This window comes from Hevea brasiliensis, chromosome 2 (genome assembly GCF_030052815.1).
Source record: "Hevea brasiliensis isolate MT/VB/25A 57/8 chromosome 2, ASM3005281v1, whole genome shotgun sequence".
Classification (NCBI taxonomy): Eukaryota; Viridiplantae; Streptophyta; class Magnoliopsida; order Malpighiales; family Euphorbiaceae; genus Hevea; species Hevea brasiliensis.
Window position 1 is genome coordinate 102477335 of NC_079494.1, and position 21836 is coordinate 102499170.

The 21836-nt window shown below is 29.2% G+C and overlaps 2 protein-coding genes across 4 annotated transcripts in view; both read right to left on the bottom strand.

Annotated features, from left to right (window-relative positions):
* Positions 1-317: 317 nt before the first annotated feature.
* LOC110659318 (cell number regulator 7) lies at positions 318-3623 on the bottom strand. Its single transcript, XM_058136723.1, has 4 exons — positions 3400-3623; positions 949-1014; positions 594-803; positions 318-524 (listed from the first exon to the last, which is right to left on the bottom strand). Exons 1-4 carry the CDS (start codon positions 3455-3457, stop codon positions 478-480), a joined length of 381 nt encoding a protein of 126 aa, XP_057992706.1. The 5' UTR covers positions 3458-3623; the 3' UTR covers positions 318-477.
* An 8774-nt stretch (positions 3624-12397) lies between these two features.
* Positions 12398-21836, bottom strand: part of LOC110641445 (DENN domain and WD repeat-containing protein SCD1) — a 64733-nt gene continuing 55294 nt past the window's right edge. For 2 of the 3 annotated variants that reach the window (XM_058136729.1, XM_058136724.1), the window contains 8 exons: positions 16127-16191; positions 15864-15987; positions 15247-15428; positions 15065-15136; positions 14800-14960; positions 14431-14472; positions 13651-13856; positions 12398-12725 (listed from right to left, as the gene is read on the bottom strand). In XM_058136729.1, coding sequence (XP_057992712.1) covers positions 12630-12725; positions 13651-13856; positions 14431-14472; positions 14800-14960; positions 15065-15136; positions 15247-15428; positions 15864-15987; positions 16127-16191 — 948 coding nt within the window. In that variant the 3' untranslated portion in view covers positions 12398-12629. The remainder of the gene's footprint in view (positions 12726-13650; positions 13857-14430; positions 14473-14799; positions 14961-15064; positions 15137-15246; positions 15429-15863; positions 15988-16126; positions 16192-21836) is intronic. The other variant, XM_058136726.1, reaches the window with a different exon arrangement.

The following is a 21836-nucleotide window of genomic DNA, read 5'->3' on the forward strand; positions in this document are numbered from 1 at the left end:
GGTAGTCCAGTTTATGGTAAGACTCTGTCCGGTTGATTTCTTGAAAATGGGCCTAGATATGGGCTTTATGGTTGAGGTAAAATCAGTTAGGCTTACTATGAGCTTTGGGGGCCTTATGCTGATTCAAGTTCCAGTGCCGGTCCAGCCAATAAATTGAGTTGTGACACTTCAGGGTTTAATTGTAAAAATTGCCAAATTTCAAGGTTTTTTTTTTGCAATTGACCCATAAGTAAAATAATCACAATCCTCTTCTATCTTGTAATTGGAGGGTCATTTCACAGTCCACGATACATTATTGCACTGCAATGACTCTATAGTAAAACGAACAATCCAAGACCTTATTACTACACTAGAAGCTCAAATAGTGATGATCTCTTCTAAAATACAAGAAAGATTAACAATCCACAATACATTATTACATTGCAACAACTTTATAGTAAAAATTATTATTTAAGAATATCGTGAGCCTCATGAACCCTAACGCGGCATACCTTGTGCAACAGCCGGAGGTGCCATGGCTACACCTTTATCACAGAATCAAAGTAAAATTGATCAGGTATGGTATTCCATGATATTAAGAAATTGCATAGTACCTCTGGAAGGGTCAAGTCCACGATTCTTAATCTCTCGATACTCTTGACAAAGAGCACAATGGAGACACCAACAATGAATACAACAATCTCCACAAGTTTCTCCTGGCAATAAATAATTGCCTCTTAACTTAATTCGATATGTAAAGGAATACAAACATGGAACCCCCAAGAAGCAAAGGGCACAGAAAAGCAACCGCGCACAGGCACAAGCTGCAAATTAATTCATACAAACAAAAATCATATAGATCTTTTCTTACCTACACAACAAAAATATCTACCCTTCTCTTCAAATTAAAAATAAAATAAAATATATATTTAAAGAAAATTCAAGGCAGAAGGGAGTAGGAGTACTCACATGTTTTATCAATGGCTTCTGCATTCTGGCCGAAGGTAACACATGGAAAAAAACAAGTTCTTAGACCTACACCATTTCCCAAATATAAAACATTAATACCAATCATAAATTAATATTGGGTTTTTTAAGGAAAATTTTATAATATTCCAACCTTTTTATATGATATTGTTATTTTCTTATAGCCGAAAAGAAATGGATTGTGTTGTTGTATTATTACTATTGTTCTATGATGATCCCTCAAGTCGTAATATTTGGGAGATGTTGATACATATATTAGCATTGATTTTTTTTATTTTTTATATAAAGAGAAAATTTTAGCTATTAATTTATTATTTGTAAATAATTTATTAGTATTGTTAATATATTTCTCAAATTTATTTTTAAAATTTTTCTCCATATCATAAGAAAATTTGAAATTATATTAAAATATTATATATAAATAAAAGTTAATAATATTGGTATTTATTGATAGGGGTGTACACCGTTAATTCTGTCAAACAAAACTAAGAAATCATATCAAATATAATTAACTAGAATTAAAAAAGATCAACATTATATGAACTCATACCAAATTGAATATATTTTACTATTATATATATAAACTCTTAAATAGTATTGAAAAATTTTAGATTTTTCACACTAATTATATATGTTTTTTAGAAATTATAAAATGATAAAAAGCTACTACAATAAATGTTACAATTAGCAGTAAAAAATTTTATAGGGATATTAATTTTGCTACTATAAAGTTAACACATAGTAGCAATATAAATAATTACTATTAATGATAAATAAAAAAGATATGACAACAATTATTACTCAATGTTATTACAATTGATAAACATTTGGTAGCAATAATTATTGTTGCCAATAACTTTTCTTTTTTACGGTAACCATAATTTTATTATAAAATATTTACGACCATAATTTCTTAGTAGCAATATGTAACAATTCATATATTGCTGCTAAAAATATAAAAATTTGTTGCCATAAATTTGTGGCAGCAATATAATAATTATTGTATGTTGCTATCAAAAAATTGTGACAGTAAGTATTTACAACAAAATTGTGATTGCTGTAAAAAAAGTTATTAGTATAAATAATTATTGCTGCCAAAAGTTTATCAATGATAACAATATTGAATAACAATTGCTTCTATATCTTTTTTATATCCCATTAGTATAAATTATTTATGTTATTACTATATATTAACTTTATAGCAGTAAAATTAATGTCACTGTAAAATTTTTTGCTACTAATTTTAATATTTGTTGTAGCTAGTGTTGATAAATTAACTCAACACTTTATTATTAAAAAAAATTAATATGAAAATATATCAACTAACAAAAAAACAAATAGTCAAACTTATATATTTATAAAACACTTACAATTATAAAATTATATTTTAATTACAAATTTTTCATAATAAATTTTACCTTTTATCATATTTACTCACAAATTTATAATTTCATATTTCGATTGATATATACTCTCATTTTCATTAAGTTAAATCTAAAAGTGATAAGATAAAACAAAAAATTATTATATTATCATAATAATAATCAATATATTATAATAATATTATATCATACACAAAAAATTAATAAAAAAATATATAAAAATATTAAATTACGAGTATAAATAATGAGTAAACGTGCGATATATTTTTTTTTTAAAAAAACAAATTTTAATAAAAGAGACTAAAAAAGCAAGCTGAAGAAAATAGTTGTAACTAACCCATACAAATACATATTTACTATTATTTATTAAAAATATATAAAATTAATATATTTCAATTTTAAATATATACTTATATTATGATGTGCTTGAAAGTCTTATAGTCCTATTGGTTTCTAGAATGAGAGGATCTGCTTTTCTCTAAGAACTCTTTCCCTTTCTTATTTTTCTTCATCATTTTCATTCTCTCTTTTCTATTTCTCTTTTAGATCTCCTCTTTGAGCAGCCACAAGTTGAGTTTTTCACATATGGGTACCCCTAGATTTTTTTTTTTATCAATATTTTTTTTATTTTTTAATAAACTTCCAAGATCTGTGTCTGTTTGAAACGAATCTGTAATTCTCTCCTAATATCGAAGTCTTGCTCTCTCCATTATTAGGGATCTTATCTTTTCTTAATAGAGTTGAAGTCTTGCTCTCCCCATTATTAGGGATCTTATCTTTTCTTAATAGAGTTTTATTTTGTTTTTGTTTCTTACAGTATTTGATAAGTTTTTTGACAATTCAAAATACAGTGTGGATCATTAACTCTTTTTAATTGAAAACTTTGGATATTTAAGTATAACTAATAATTCTCTATCAATAAACCTAATAGTATGAAAATTAGTGTATATTAATAAAATTACTTATTAAAAAGTGTGACACTTTTCTTAACCCGTGTGTACGTGTATCTAATTTTGATAAAATGAAAATAATGAAATAATTAAAAACTTACAAACACCGGGATCTTCACAGCATCCACATAAACCCGTGCTCCATGTGGAGTGGCTCATCTTCGATGTTCAAAAAAGAGTCGCTGTGCAGAGAAAGTGCTCTATAAAGGTTAACACTTAAGTTAACAGCTTGTAGCTTGGTGTTTTCAAAGACTTATGCTTGGGTATCTATTTAACAACACAAGGTAATAGCTAGCTCAATCAGACTGGTTGGTTGACGTCGGGCTACGGTGGTTACTTGTAAATGATCTTGTAAATGATCGCTGTTTATAAGTAGAGGTGACTTTATTTTAAATTAAAATTAATAAATTTATTTTTCTCAATTTACAAAAATTAAAATTGCATTGTAGAGTTTTTCAATTTTAATTTTAATTTCAGTTTTTTTTTTTGATAACCAAGAAACAATTTATTAATAAAAGGGAAATTTTAATTTCAGTTTTAATTCGATTTAATTTTAATTAAATTTAAAATTTTATTTTTCAAAAAGAAAAAAAATATGGTTTTAGTATAAAATCAAACTAATTGATTTTAATTCAGTTTAAAATCAATTTTTGTTTTGCTTAGTTTTGATTTCAATTAAATCAATTTAATTTCGATTTAATTGTAAATTGAACCAAATTTACTAATAAAAGTAAAATTTTTGTTAAAAGAATATTGTGATTTATTTTGTTATACTTTGATATCATGTGGGATTGTTATTACTTAATGACATGGTATATGGATTAATAATTAAAATTTTAATTTTCATAATGATATGACATCCAATCAAGCAAAATGGAATCCATTAAATAAGTAAAAATTAATTTTTTTATTAATATTCAAAATTAAAATTAAATTTAACTGAAAAAATTTTATTATTAATATTCAAAATTTTAATTTTATTATTAATATTAAATTTAAATTTAAATTTAAAGTACTTAATGAGTATTGAGTTGATGAATTATCAACTCTTAAATAATTTTGATTCTGGGACGATCAGGTAAATTAGTAAAGCTCAATAAGCTGGTGGGCAATTAGAGATTGGAGATGATTTTTAAAAATTAAACTTAAACTTTTTAAACTTTATTTATTATGAATTTAAAATATAAAATATATAATAAAATTTATTTATTAAATATATAAATATCGTGTATTTATATTTGAGTTTTATAATTGAATGTAACTTGCATCGTTAACTGATTGACTCTTATGATCATTGCGTCAATTATTCTCTTCCCATGTATTGTCTTCTCTCTTTGGATGAATACTTAAATATCATGGAAATGATTTACCCAAAATGTTGTTGCCTGTGATTTTTAACCCATATTTGAAAACTATAATTAATTTTTTTTTATTATTATTTTGATGTGATTTTTAACTTATTATATTAAATTTCAACCTTTTATGTAAATGTTTTCAATTTTTAACTATTAAAATTTATTTTGTCCAAAAAAATAATGGTTATCTAAAAATTTTTTAAGAATTTATTTTGTCCAAAAAAATAATGGTTATGTACAAATTTTTTAAGAATTTTAAAATTTTTAAGCTTATAATTTTAGATATTATAAAACTCTGTTCATTATATTATAAATCTATAAGAATTAATCATTTTTTAAATTAAATTTTCAGCCATATTAGCAAAAGGATGAATTATTTTTTAAAAAAATTACATTAATATATATATATATATATATTATTAATTATTCAAAAAAATTATTTTTAAATTTAAAATTATAAATTTTAAAATAATGAAAATTTAAATTTAAAAATAATTTTTTGGAATAATTAATAATATATATATATATTAATGTAATTTTTTTAAAAAATAATTCATCCTTTTGCTAATGTGGCTGAAAATTTAATATATATATATATATATATATATATATATATATATATATATATATATATATATTTCACTCTGTTTATTGTTTTATTGATGTATGTCAATTAATTTAAAAAATAATAAAAATAATTTATTTATTTATGGATGCTTGAAATAAATTTATAATTAATTAAAAATTTTATGATTATGAAATTTATAATATAATTATAAAAATATAAAAATGTATATTAAATTATATTATTAAAATATAATAATAAATAATTTACATAACACACAATATTAGTAAATTTTTTTTTTTCAAAAAAAAAAAAAAAAACAAAGGCGAAATGACATGAATAATGAATAAAGTTGCTTTCTTATACACCAAGTCCACTTTTTAGTCTTCGGTGTATGAGAAATACAAACACATAAGAATATTGGTGTAAGACAAACTTATTAATCAATAATGTAGAATTTGTGTAGTTTATATTTGTCACATAGTAAGTGTCTTTTATTACAAATAAATTTATATTTGTGTTGTTTATATTTTTCATATAGAAATAAATTATAAATAAAAAATAATGACTATGTGAGAATTAAATCGATTTCTTTTCTTCTAAATAATTTTTTTTCAAATAACACCTAAATGACTTGAATAAAGTTTCTTAAAGAAATAAGCCATTCCAAAAATCATGCAAAAATCAATTCAAAATTTCATAAAAAGAAAATAGAATTGTAATATTTATCATCCAATTTGCACAAAAAAATTTGTCTCATGATAAATACATAATATAAAAATTTTTAATTTTAAGTAAATTATAAATATTTGTGACAAAAGGTTTGTAAATACCCTCTGATCCTTAAAAATATTAAAATTTTGAAAGGAATTATTAATTCAGTTTGATAAATAAGAAAATAATGCAATTTTCATCATATTTATGTGGGATTTTTTATATATATATTGTTTAGATAATTTTATATATTAGTCATATGATGTGGTAATCGGCAAGTATACGGACCAAATCAAGTAGTAAAGTAAAGATATCATCCTACAAGAATTTGTGTTTGAGTATTAAACTATGAATGAAGTGATTATTTGGGCTAATGATAAAGTAAATAAAGCTTAAATGTAGGGTTGTGCACGATTATTAGGAAAAACCAAACTGAATCAAAGAACCATATCGAACTGACAGGAACCGTACTGAACCGAATTTATTTTGATACTTTGATTCGGTTCTGATTCTTCACTAAGAATCAAACCAAAATTGTATCAAAACCGAACCAAAACCATATCAAACAGAACCGAACCGAGAACCGAATTAATATATATGCTTTTCTATATTTTTTTAAGATGTGTTATATACTTTCAATATAATTATATATACTTATGTATGTATATATAATTATGAACTAAATATAACTTAATATTACATTTCATTTTTCAATATTTTCTTAATAATTTTAGTTATAAATACATTAACTTACCTTATCATTCTTAATTATAAATATACTATTATCTTTTATATATATATATATATATATATATATATATATATATATATATTAATTCTTAATTATATTTGTATCTTATAGTTAAATATTATATGATTAATAAATAGTTAAAATGTATATTATATGATATACTATTATATTATATAATATTTTTAATCCTAAGTTATATATGCACCTTATAATTAAAGATTATATATTTTAGGTATAGTTAAAAGATATATTATATGATATATTATGTATTAATAACTCAATTCAAAACTTAAATGCTAATTCAAATATGACTTTTTGAGGAAATCATTGCATAAAATTATTTTAAGAACCAAGAATCAAACGGGAATCGTATTGAACCGAATCGGAACCGAAGAACCGTGAACTATACCGAACTAAAATCGAAACAATAAAGAACAGAACTGGAACTCTACCGAAATTTCAAAATTCCGGTTCGATTCTAGTTCCTAAGCAAATCCTGAATTGAACTGGAACCGAATACCCCAACTTAAATGTAAATGTATTAAATAAATTAATAAATCTAAATAAAATTGATAACTAATAAAGCAATTAAACATTGAAACAATGAAGAACCAAACTGGAATCCGACCGAAATTTCGAAATTTCAGTTCGGTTCTGGTTCCTAAGCAAATCTCGAACTGAACTGGAACTGAACACCCCAACTTAAATGCAAATGTATTCAATAAATTAATAAATCTAAACAAAATTGATAACTAATAAAGTAATTAAACTCTTAAACTAGGTAAAATTAAATTGAAATAATAGTGGGTAATTAAAATAAAAAACTAATTAATTGTGAAAGCGACTCCAGAGTTAGGGTTTATGCCTAAATTAATTGGGATTATTTTGGTTCATCTAATTTTAAAAGAAAATAGAGTTTGAAAGTGATTTATTCGAAATCTTTTAATTTCTTTCTCAAGCAAACCAAATATTATTTTAAGAAAATCAAAACCCACTCTCATGCGATATTTAATTCACTCAAAACCGTTAAACTTTTTAATCAATCAATAAATCCTTTTAAATTCCTAGTTTATCTCTAACACTTGGTGCTTTTAAATTTAAATTCTTAATTATCTATCAATGATTTCATCTTTCGGTCTTTTAATCAAAGATTAAAAATTAGATCCAATGGGATCTAATAATAATTAAGTAAAATAAGTACACAAAAAGAAGAATTAAACTCATATTTATATAAAATTTAGAGTAAACCAGTCCAAATCCATAGCTTAATCTTAAATATAGCACCCAACTCTGAAATCTAGAATCTCTACTCACTCATGGTAATATTTATAAGAGAAAATAATGAAGAAGAAGAAAGAAACATGAAAATGAGTTAAAAATAGAAAAACGAAGAAAGAATCAAAGATCTATGAATTCTATAACTCCGGACGTCTCCAGCAGCTTCTAAAAATCCAGCAGAATAATGGCATCTTCTTCTTTCTTTTCCTTGCGTTTTTCTCTCTTACTTCTTGTGGAAATGACTAAAGTATGATGCTTTTATACGATCTAAAATATGTCCTAAAATAGGTCAAAAAATGGTAGGGACAACTGAGGGCACAGATGATGAGGTATAAAAATTATCTAGATTAGCATGCTTTTCACGCCTTTGATATACCCAGTTTCAAATTTTGCCATAACCAATATCGGGTCTTAAGCAAGAATTCAGGTGTTGCATTACCTAGCGATACTGAGTAAGCCATTTCTCATGCAATTCTCGGTGGGTTTGAAGTTGCATTTTCACTATGCTTGACTTGCGACATACCCAGTGCATTTTCACTATGCTTGACTTGCGGCATGCCCAGTGTCGTATCTTAAGCACTGCGACATGTCATAAGCAGGATTCAGCGTATCTCATGCAACATCTTAAGCAAATTTTGGTGAGTTAGGATTTCAAAACATAATTTCTTCAACTTTTTGATTTCTTTAAGCTTTCAAACCACCTTAAATCATCTCCTATTGTATTATTGACCTTCAAATCACTTTAAAACCTATCAAAAATATCAAATTCCAAAAATCAAATATAAAAAATTAAAATTAATAATTTAACTAAAATAAAGACTAAAAGCATAAAAATACTAAATAATACAGGTAAAATGAATGCAAAATTATCTTAAAATACCTATATAAAATGAGTATATCATCATAAATATTTATGAATTATGAGTATAAGATACTAACAAAGATAATTTACAATTAAATCTTTAAAGTACAACAAAATTCACAAATTAGTTCTTGGTATTTTTTAAGTAACAATTTAATTCTCAAAGTTTAATTCTATTAACAAATTAATTCTTACAGTCTAAATTAACCATTAACTTTGTTAACTATTTTTCAATTGAAAACAATTTACGCATTGAAACTTTATTTTATTAATAAAATAGTATTTAAATTTTGTTTTGTTTGTAAAATAGTCCATGCATCTGAATTTTAAATAATTTTATATAATTATTTAAATATAAAAAAATAATTACTTAAAAATAAAATTCAGATGTTTTTCCTAGATTCAATTATTTTAAATTAAAAAACAGTGAATGATAGGGACTAATTTTTTAATAGAATTAAATTTTAAAGACTAATTTATTACTAAAAACAGATATATTTTTTTTGAAAATGATTACTATATATATATATATATATTTTTTTTTTTTTTTTTTGAATTGCAAATCAAGGCATTGCAAGGCCTATGAGTTTTGCTTATACTGAAGGGATTACTAAAAACGTATTATCAATTAGTCTATTGTAAATTATCCCTAACAATAATTTCTCATGGAAGAGGGACCACGATGACGACTTTGTGATGACGCAACCCACGCTGCACGCCATATCATTGCACCCGTTATTAATTTTATTCTGTCGCTTCACGACGACTTGCTGGCGACTTCGTGCTTTGCCCAATCATACTCGTTGCCAGTCTGAGAGATACGTTTTAATTACCCTTTCGTGAATTTATGTAGTTATAATATTATAATTTTTTAATATTAAAATATAATATAAAATTTTTTAAATTTTAATATATAAATAAATTGTTATAAAATTAAAGGTGATATAGTAATTTAACATTTATTTTTTTTAAGACTAATATAACCCTAATCTTTCTCAAAATATCAGGAGGCCCATGACCCTTCGGCCAGGGTAGGTCTCTGCAAATATCACCTCTTCCCTTTTGTCAAATCATTATTTACGCTTTATAAAAAAAAAAAAAAAATCATTAATCTACCTTTCTCTCCCATCCATTGCATGCAATTTAATTCAAAAAAATTAACTAAAACTTTTGGTTTATTATTAGAATTATTTTCATAATCGTAATTTTGTAAATTTAATCTTTGATTGAATTTTAACCCATTTTTTAAATATGATATAAAATTCCCAAATTTTTCAATATTTTTTTAAATAAAACCTTATTGAATTCTTAATTTTTTTTTATAATGCTTATCAATTCCCAATTAACATATATAAACAGGTATGTAATATTTGCATTCTGTTTGATAAAATATATTTATATATTTTTATTTATGCAACACATCAATATTGAAAATTAATAAACTAATTAAAATGTTTAATAATTAATTAATCAATATTATATTTATTCATAGTCATTAAAATCACAAAATTGTTGACTTGAATCTTTAAAAAGAGTCAAAACTTATGTAAAATCAAAATTAAATAAAATTGAGATAAAATCACGATTTTAAATAGTAAAATCGAATTAAAACAACATTATGATCCTATGATTTTATTATTTTATATATTTAAAATTTTACAATTTATTTTTTTTAATTTATCAAAATTATTGTGATTTGTTTATTTTAATATCATTTTTAGATTTTTTTAAGTTTTTAAATACAACAATAAATTAATAATTATTATTTTTACTACTACAATTACTATGTATATATTGTAATTTTTTATATTATTCTCTTAACAACTTTTGTTATATTTATTTATAAAAAAATATGATCTAATTTCTATATAGTGTTCATCAAATATTTCTATTATTTCTATTTATATCTTTTCAAAGTTAAAAATTTAGAATTATACTTTCAAATATAAAATTTATATATGTATATATGTGTGTATAATTTCAATTATTCTCACATTATTGGTGAAGAAAATTTGATTTAAAATTAAAATAAATTGAATATAAAACTTAATATATTAGAAAACTTCTTTTTTATGACTTCTTATACTTAAATATATATGAAAATTTATTTTATATTTATATAAATATGAGTATATATTTTTTGAGAGATGTTTTAAGTAAGTTATAAAATTTAATGATTTTACAATTCGATTTTACAATATGATCTTATAACCCTTCACTGATTCTAGGTTAAATTATTATTATTTTTTAATATAACTACAAATTCAATTAAATAGTGGAGTTGGATAATGCAATTAATAATAAAAATTAAGAAAGTTAACATAGGCTTCTTTGTGGCTTTTATTTATATTAGACACAGAATGATGATTATTTACAAGTTCAAGTTGCAAATTTTTGAAAGTTTGTAATTTGTAAGTGGTACTTAGCTGTTGCATTATTACACCAGAAATTATATAATATTTCATGAATACGTAAAAATATATGATTTTGATTGGGGATTGGAGACTCGAGCTTGATCTCTGTAAGTAATATCTTTTTAATCACTGAATTAGTGAGATTAACCATAAATTTTACTGCAATTGAAAGCAATGAATAGTCTCCGGTTACAGTACTACGCCTTCTCTTTATAAAGCTTTCTCCGAAGCTTATACTTCATCAACCATTTCACTTTCCTTTCTTCTTTTGCCTTCTCTCTTTCTGTGTGTGTTAAACAAAGAGAGAGCAGAGCAAATATGGGGCGTCCCCAAGCAGACACTTCCTCAGTGAAACCTGAAGGCATATTACCTGGCAAATCCTGTTTGAGTCTGCATTCTCTAAATTTCCTACTAAAATAAACAAATAAATATTACTTCCCAAAGAAAACATTGGGTGCACAACCTAAATTGTTATAATTTTAAAAGTTTCACTATATCCTTTGAATGGAGGGGAGAAAAAAAAGGCTCATATATTTCCAAAGATTTTTTTGGTGGGGATAGGTATATAAGTTTCCCATTGCCTGTCCAGTGTGATTTAGGGCACCATGTTATGCTAGGGTTCTCAATAATATCAATAAATTCAAGTTAAATAATCAATCAAATTTGGAAATTTTGTTTTTATTAGATTATTCATGTTCATTTTTAATTTACAAATAAAATATTGTGATTTCATATTTCTATTATTTTAAGATTTTAACGAGTTCCATAAATTTTATAAGATTATTATTTTTTTTAATTAACTCGAATCAAATTTGAGAGCTGAATTATAAAAATATTTATCATTTTTACCAAAATGTATAAATCCTATTGCTTTTTACCATTTAAAAAAAAAAAAATTCCTCCGCTAGAAAAATTTTAAAAATGGATTAAAATGTAGATGAATACCTTATTAATTGCATTGATTATAGTTTCCAATTTTAACTAAACCTAGAAACATTTTAGGGGTTTTGAAGATTAACCAGTGAAGAGGGAGAAAAGGACCAACTTATGAAAATCCAAAGAGAAGCACATAGACATCCAAGAAGAGTATAAAATACTCCTGGTGTACGTAAAAGTAATATTCCCTCCTTTAGGGAAAAGTTTGCTGCACAAATCAAGGCTGCCAAAAATATGCCCAGGTAAAATTGGGGTTTTATATTTGAATGCTCAAATCATACAATTTAGATTCTACAAATTGAAGAAAATTGGATTTACATCATCACCATACAAGCACTTCCTATCTTGCCTTCAACAATTCACACTATGATGAATGGAAGATTGAATACAAAGTTAAATGTTGATGCAGTTCCTTCAATAATTGACACCATAATAAATGGAAGATGTAATACGAAGTTAAATGTTGATGGTTGCCTCCCATAACCTAAGAACTCCATTACGACCACCGCTGCATATCCTCTTCCTTTCAAGATCAGAGGCCACACATCTCACCTGGATGCCAAAAGAATAAAAAAAGTGTTAAAAATAGAAAGCATAAGTGAGTTATCTTTAACATTTTCACATAAAAGTAGCTCTGCTCGTTCATGAATTGAGCCCACAATTGACTTGCCTATCCAAGAATTAAAACATAAATACTGGTCCCAAAGAAAATAACTAGCAGAAAATGTGCACATGCATTTTAAAACAAATAGTTATGTCTGCAATGGAACTAGATTTCCAGGGATTAGAGCCTTCAAAGTACAACAAAATGGCTTGTGATAAAGTCATTTTAAAACAAATATTCTTGTACAAGAAAACACTTCATGACTCTGGTCAGGTTGCACTGGAGCTTAATTTTAGTTGATGTGATTTTGGCTCTCAAAATTTTCTACCCTCCTATATCTCAAAGAAAAGGAAATAATATAAACTCTTTGAAAGTCAACAGAAAACACAGAAAATTCATGTATAATTGTCCAAAGTGAAATGAAGAAAGTGGCACCATATAGAGAAAAACAAGTAAACTAATTCCCAAGGCACAAAAAAAAAAAAAAAAAAAAAAAAAAAAAAAAAAAAATATAAAAATAATAAGAAGAAGAATTTGTCATCTATTTGTTATGCAAATTAGGTGCTGTGAAGAGTAAAATAAGGGTTTAGGCTTCACACCTAAACTTCCCTATGCATCACACAATATAAAAAAGCAGAACTTCAGTGATAAAACTGAATTTTATTCAATAACAAATCTGGTATTTTATTCAATAACAAAACTGAATTATAAGCATTGCGATCATGGGTGTTTATCAGGTGGTCAAAGTTAAAAAAGTCAAATTTATATGAAATTTCTATGAATAAACAGCAAAATATAGTGAAAGTTAAAAAAAGGTAATGAGAACCAATGTGACATTTTTGATAATAGCAAAATGTTGGTAGAGATCCACACCATAGCAACTGTTTTTTGTGGGGTTCTGTAAAGCTGCCACCCAGACATTTTTGAGCCAGTGCTGGAGAGGCCAAGTCGTTCTTGAGGTCGTTGGAATAGAGACATGGAATTGTCAGCTGCTCCAATTCCTAACCAGTGCTCCCCAGCATTGATAGATAAAATAGCAGCATTATGAATGGTTACATTCTTCACACATCTTATACCTTCTGATAAATAACATAATAAATGCCATCAGTGACAATCAATGAGGCAAAGGAGGGATTCAATTTAAGTGGAGAGAAATGAAAGGAACAACAAATCACTCCATTTATCATATAGGACTCAATAACCAAGCCACATTGACATCCATCAACAAGCTTTTCATAGTTTGCAACTTGCAACCTTTACATAGTGTTAGAATCCCTCAATTAGTTTAAATCCCTTAATCAGTGTAAATTAGCTGTAAATTAGAATATAATTAGGAATTATTGTATTTATTGGCTATTATTAGTTTCCTAGTTAGTCCTAACCTTTGTATATAAATTAGAATACTTGTAAATCATTTTTGTATGAAGCAATATAAAAGAAAATTTTTCAAATTCTCTGTTTTCTACACACAGTTAACTTGAAGATAAGCAACAACCCTTGTGAAATACAATTTAATGATGCAATCTTGATAGAATTGCCTAACTAATTTGGAAAAAAAAAAAAATTAAAAACCACAACTTTCAATAAATTAAAAAATTTAAACAAAAATCTTAAAAGAAATTTCAGTTATCAAGAAAACATTACTGCTCTTACCTTCCTCATTTTCCCAAAATCGGAGTAGCCCATCAGTTGAACCTGAAAAAATATTATAAATCTCAGTGCACATCACAATCTATTCACATTTTCCTTTTTTTGTTTTACTTTTTGTTTTGGTCCACTGGGAATTTCAATGGTCAAGGCTGCAAAATTGGGGGTAGATGGTACAAAAAAAAACTCCTCTCGTTAGCTTCAAGATTCAATATCAAGAGTTCAACATTCCCTAGCACTTTGGCTTAAGGTAATGAACCATTTGCGAATATGGCATTTGAGATGAAGTCCATGTAATTGAGGTCTTCTGCAAACTTGTGGAAGCAATGGAACAATAAGATCAGACCAAAAGTATAACAACTCATGCTTACTGACCTGTTATTATTCCTCTGTCTAGCATGGAACACTCAACGCATAAAATAGGACCAGCATGGCAGGCTAGAACGGCATCACATGTTCCTCTTGAAACAGACCACACTCTTGCTGTCCAATCATCACTACCAGTAACCAGTGTGTCTCCAACCATTCTAATTGACCTGCATTTTGGACATATTTTTTACACAGCTAGTTGACACTAGTAACCATCAACATTATTGAAATAAGAAAAAAAAGTATATGCTTCTTGCCTTCTTAAACTTACCGAATCCATTTTGTATGTCCTAAAAGCTTGTGCATTTGCCTACCAGCACGGATGTCCCAGATGTTCGCAACCCTGGCAACACAAATATCACCATGTTGGCTTTTAGCTAATCAGTTAAAGGAATTTTAGATCTAGAATATTGCATTAAATAAATTTTATGTTTCAACTTCCAAATTACGTACGCATCTCTACCAGCGGCAGCCAGGATGCCAGTGGAATCATCATACTCCATGCATAGGACTGCACTAGAGCAACGGCCAACTGTTGCTACACAAGTATCAGTTCGAACATCCCACATCTTCACAGTTCCATCATGGGCAGCAGTAAGGACACGTTCACCTGACAGCATACGGACACAGCTGACCTACAAGATTTAATTAACAAGGGTTAATCCTAGTTTCAAATATCAAGTACATGATTTCTAGTTCTTTCCATAATACCTTATCCCCATATAAGAAAAATAATGCAAACAATAGCATGAATATGTTCATCAGTTCATATATGCAAATATGCATTGATACATAAGAAAGTTCCCAAAAGTCATGAACAAAAACATTACATTTAAAATAATAAAAGCCAAAAAACTATTAAAGATAATAGACACAGGGAAAAAAAGGTTTGCGAGATTCTAAATATGACATATAAACCTGTAAGAACCATCTACAAGAAATGCAATAAGACTGAGCCAGCCTTCTTATATGAACTATCATATTAACAATGCATATAATTTTTCAATGGACCTGCATTTGTAGAGTGTATACTTATCATAAAACATAGAAAAGATGTTAAATGAACAAACCTGTGCATCATGGCCCTTCAGCTCTTCTAGAAGCTGAGATGTTTGCTTATCCCATACAATAACAGACTGATCATCAGATCCTGATACCACCTTTCCGCGATCAGAACTTACAGAACGAACAGTTCTGTATAGATTGCCAAGGAGGAAAGGGAAGCAAACATAACATAATTTTAGATAACTTTAAAGCAAAAACCATTGAGAAGCATGGTCATCAGCACAAATTAAGTTCGATATTACCCTAAATTAAAGATGAGTTAATATACCTTGTATGCCCTTTCAAAGTTGCCCGAAGTTCAGAACCACGAATGCTAGGATCCCATATCTTAACCTACATAATTGTTGGGAAAGCCAAAAAAAACTTATTTGCAGCCTGCACCAGATAATACAACAATGCTGTCCCAAGAATTCAGCATTCATGTTTCAGACTAGCAAAAAAGAAAATTTGCATGCTTCAAGCCATAACATATGCATATCACAAAGGCTATGAATTACAAGAAAATCATTCAGACCTGTTATGGAAAGTCAATCACTATATTATTTCTCTGTATATTCTGTATTCTGTATTTATATTTAGGATTTCTTCCTAATTAGTAGAACACAAGTATAGGAATCAATTGTATATATATACCCATGTACAGATTAATTGAAATCAAGGAGAATCATCTTTTTCCACATGATATCAGAGTAGGTCATCTATCTAGGGTGACTATTTGTTCTCACCACCCAACTCAGGAGAGACCTTGGCAGCCGACCAGCCGTCCCCTCTGATCCGGTAGCCGGAATCCAAGAGCGTGAGGCTTACGCGCCCAACTCAAGTTCTTGCCGTTTCTTCACTCGCTGGCGCATGGAGGCGCGTCCGCCGGCTATTTCGACTCCGATCAGCATCACCGGCGTCGCCTCAACCCCCTCATTCCACCACTGTGTGTTGTTGTCTGATCCAGTACACCATTAAAGGACTTTTGAGGTTTGGCTCTCATATCCTCTTTCGGTATTTGCTTGATTTGTGATTTTGGGTTATTTTGCGGCTGTAAGCACTTTGAATTAGCGTTTCGGTTAGTTTTCTTTGTCTCAACAAATGGCAGACAATAAGAATGCTATTTCTGATGTGATTTCAGTGATGACTAAAATCACGAAACACAAATTTAATATTTCGAATTACCTGGAGTGGAATAAAACTGTTAGGGTCTATTTGCGTAGCATTGATAAGGATGATCATCTTACTAAAGACCCATCTACTGATGATACACGGCAAACTTGACTAAAGGAGGATGCTCAGTTATTTTTGCAGCTTCAAAACTCGATTCACAGTGAGGTAATTAGTTTAATTAATCACTGTGAATTTGTTAAGGAATTGATGGATTACTTAGATTTTCTGTATTCTGGTAAAGGGAATATCTCTCGTTTTTATGATATTTGTAAGGCATTCTATCATGCTGAGAAAGATGATAAGTCTGTCACAGCTTATTTTATGGATTTTAAACGGGTATATGAGGAACTTAATGTATTATTGCCTTTTAGTTCTGATGTGAAAGTTCAGCAGGCCCAACGGGAGGAACTGACTGTTATGAGTTTTCTTGCAGGCCTTCCTTTAAAGTATAAGAATGCTAAATCTCAGATTCTCTCCAATTCTAAGATTTCCTCTTTGCATGAAATGTTCACACGGGTCTTTCGTATAGAGAGTACTCAATCTTTATAGCTTACCAGTAGTGCTCTTATTAGCCGTAATCCAAATGGACAATAGGGTAATAGAAGAGGAAGTAGATGAGGAATTACAGGCAACAGAGGTAATCAGCGTAATGGGGAGGCTAGTTCTAATCAGGACTCAAGAGGAGTCATTTATTATTATTGCCATAAGTCTAGCCATACAAAATATAATTGTTCGCAACTTCAGAGGGAAAATCAACGATCACAAATGGCAAATATGGTAGCAGATGATTCTACAGTATCTTCCTCTGAGAAAACTGTTTTGGTATCTGCAGAGGATTTTGCATAGTTTTCCCAGTATCAGGCATCTCTAAAGCCTACCAATTTCCCTGTCACTGCGATCGCTGAGTCAGGTAAATCCACTATGTGCATTGTGTCTTCCTCATCCAAATGGGTTATTGATTCTGATGCGACAGATCACATGACAGGTAATTCTAGTCTTCTATCTGCTTTTCAGTCAAATCTCACTTCCTCTACTGTTACTTTAGCTTATGGTTCTATTTCTTGGGTCATGAATTCTGGAACTGCGAACCCGACTTCGTCAATTTCTTTGTCATCTATTTTGTGTCTATCAAAATTCTCTTTTAATCTACTTTCTGTTAGTAAACTTACTCGTACCTTAAATTGTTCTGTTTTCTTTTTTCCTGACCAGTGTTTATTTCAGGATCTAACGACGAAGCAGATTATTGGTAGAGGACATGAGTCAGATGGTCTCTACATTCTGGAAAATCATGTACCGCGGTCGCTTGTTTGCTCCAGTACCTTAACACCTCTTGAAGCTCATTGTAAATTGGGTCGTCCTTCTTTGTCTACCATGAAGAAGCTGTGTCCTCAGTTTCAATCTTTATCGGTACTAGAATGTGAGTCGTGTCAGTTTGCAAAACATCATCGTTTGCCTTCTGTGTCTAGAGTCAATAAACGGGCTTCATCCCTTTTTGAGTTAGTTCGTTATGATGTTTGGGGTCCTTGTTCTGTTACTTCTAAAACTGGATTTCGTTATTTCGTTACTTTTGTTAATAATTACTCTCGTGTTACCTGGTTATATTTAATGAAGAATCGTTCTGAGTTGTTTTCTATCTTTTGTGCATTTTGTAATGAAATCAAAATTCAATTTAATATTTCTGTGTGCATATTAAGAAGTGACAATGCCAAAGAATATTTTTCAGTATAATTTCAGTCTTATATGACACAAAATGACATTCTTCATTAATCTTCCTGTGTTGATATCCCATCCCAAAATGGCATGGCTGAAAGAAAAAATCGGCATCTTCTTGAGGCAACTCGTGCTCTTCTTTTTCATATGAAAGTTTCTATACACTTTTGGGTGGATGCAGTTTCTACGGCATATTTTTTGACCAATCGTATAGCATCTTCTGTCCTTAATGGGGATATTCCTTACACTGCTCTGTTTCTTAAAAAATCTCTGTTCCTTGTTGAACCCCGTATTTTTTATTGTACATGTTTTGTGCGTGATGTTCGTCTATAGGTTACTAAATTGGATCCAAAGTCTCTTAAATGTGTCTTCCTTGAGTACTCCCAGCTCCAAAAAGGGTACCGCTGTTTCTCTCTTACTCTTAATCGTTATCTTGTTTCTGCAGATGTCACATTTTTTTAGTCCACTCCATTCTTTCCTCAATCATCTGTGTATGAGAGTCAGAGGGAGGAGGATGATCTCTTAATATATACTGTCTAACCAATGTCTAGTCCTCTCCCACAGCCTATTCCTTCTGTCTCTAGACCTACTCGACCTCCCGTTGTTCATGTTTATTCTAGGAGATTGGAGATTTCTGACTCAGATCCTCCACCAGCTACTTCGTTGGGAGATCCTGTACCTCATACTGATTATGATTGTGACTTAGACTTACCTATTGCTCTTCGTAAAGGTAAGCGTTCATGCACTTACCCTATCTCTTCTTTTGTTTCTTATAATCAATTGTCTTCTTGTTCTCGGTGTTTTATTACTTCTTTAGACTCTGTTCCTATCCCTAATACTGTTGGTGAGGCACTGTCTCATCCTGGCTAGTGTGCTGCTATGAAAGAGGAAATGGAGACTTTAGAAGCTAATGGTACATGGGAACTGTTGCCTTTGCTCACTGGTAAGAAAGCTATTGGTTACAAATGGGTATTTACAGTAAAGGTAAATCCTGATAGTTCTGTAGCCAAGTTAAAAGCACACCTTGTGGCAAAAGGATATGTCAGACATATGGTGTTGATTACTCTGACACTTTTTCTCCTATTGCTAAACTTACTTCTGTTTGCTTGTTTATTTCTTTAGCAGCTACATATGATTGGCCCCTGCACCAATTGGATATCAAGAATGCTTTCCTTCATGGTGATCTTCAGGAAGAAGTTTATATGGAGCAACCACCTGGGTTTGTTGCTCAGGGGGAGCTGGGTAAAGTTTGTAGGCTTCGGAAGTCTCTTTATGGCTTGAAACAAAGTCCTAGGGCCTGGTTTGGGAGATTCAGTGAAGCAGTACAAGAATTTGGTATGCAAAAGAGTAAGTGTGATCACTCAGTATTTTATAGGCAATCTGAAGCTGGTCTAATTCTCCTGGTAGTTTATGTGGATAACATTATCATCACTGGGAGTGACTCTGCAAGTATTTCATCTCTTAAAACCTTCCTCCAAACCCAGTTTCAGACCAAAGATTTGGGATTGTTAAAGTATTTCTTGGTTATTGAAGTTATGAGAAGTAAGAAGGGTATTTTATTGTCTCAAAAAAATATGTCCTCGATTTATTGACAGAGACGAGAAAATTAGGTGCTAAGCCTTGCAATGCACCAATGACTCCAAATTTACAACTGCTAGTAGGGGATAGTGAGTTGTTTGAAGATCCAGAGAGATACAGGAGATTGGTAAGAAAATTGAACTACCTTACAGATACAGTCACTCGTCCTAACATTGCTTATGCCGTTAGTGTGGTAAGTCAGTTTATGTCTTCCCCAACCGTTGCTCATTGGGATGCCTTGGGACAAATCTTGTGTTATCTGAAGGGTGCTCCAGGAAGAGGTTTGTTATATGGTAATCATGGGCATTTGAATGTTGAATGTTTTTCAGATGCCGACTGGGCTAGATCTAAGGTTGACAGGAGGTCAACTACTGGATATTGCGTTTTTGTTGAAGGAAATTTGGTGTCTTGGAGAAGCAAGAAGCAGAATGTAGTTTCTCGATCTAGTGCTGAATTGGAATACAGAGCCATGGCACAATCAGTATGTGAGGTAATGTAAATACTTCAATTACTAGATGAGACAGGTTTTAAGACCTCCCTGCTTACAAAATTGTGGTGTGATGATCAAGTTGCTCTCCATATTGCTTATAATCCATGTTTCATGAGCGGACCAAACATATTGAGATTGATTGTCACTTTGTTCGTGAAAAGATTCAACAACATATCATCTCAACAGGGCACATCAAAACTGGAGAGCAGTTAGGAGATATTTTCACAAAAGCTCTGAATGGAGCTAAGATTGACTACATTTGTAACAAGTTGGGCATGATTAACATCTATGCTCCAACTTAAGGGGAAGTGTTATGGAAAGTCAATCACTATATTATTTCTCTGTATATTGTGTATTCTGTATTTCTATTTAGGATTTCTTCCTAATTAGTAGAATACAATTATAGGAATCAATTGTATATATATACCCATGTACAGATTAATTGAAATCAAGGAGAATCATCTCTTTCTACAAGACCACCTGAAGTAGACAACAAAAAGCTCAAGAATAAAGACTTTAGAAACTCGAAATTGTGAACTTAATTTCATATCAGGCTTATTTGGGATTATCAAGTCAACTTTTTAGTTTTACAGTCTTATGAAAATTTGTGTTGTCGATAAGTTAGTTAAGACTCAAGTATTTTGTAACTTCTAGTTTTGTTAGAATGAGCTGAGGCTTGGTGGCATGGGTCGTAAGTTTGAGTCTACTTAAGTTTCACGTATTAATGAGTCCTAATTTGCATAGCAGTTACTTGCACTTTTGTATTTAGTGTTGAATTCCCATAGGAACTATTGTGAGTTCAGGAACTATTGTGAGTTCAGGAACTATTGTGAGTTCAAGCACTTCTAGGATATATTTGAGTCTATATATAGCCATGCTTGTAATGCTTATTAATCATTTTGTCATTGAATAAAATTCGAGCAGTTACGGTTCTTTGAATTTTGTGAAGCAATTCAACCCTATGCCTATGGGAACTCAATTGATGCCCATGGAATTCTAGGTATCAAGCTTAGAATCTTTCTTCACCACACCCCCCCCCCCCCCCCCC

Coding starts and splice junctions, on each gene's coding strand:
- LOC110659318 (XM_058136723.1), bottom strand. CDS start 3,457: ATGAGCCACTCCACATGGAGCACGGGTTTATGTGGATGCTGTGAAGAT. Junction 804..948: donor AGAAGCCATTGATAAAACAT/GTGAGTACTCCT, acceptor ATTAATTTGCAG/CTTGTGCCTGTGCGCGGTTG. Junction 525..593: donor TGGACTTGACCCTTCCAGAG/GTACTATGCAAT, acceptor TCTGTGATAAAG/GTGTAGCCATGGCACCTCCG.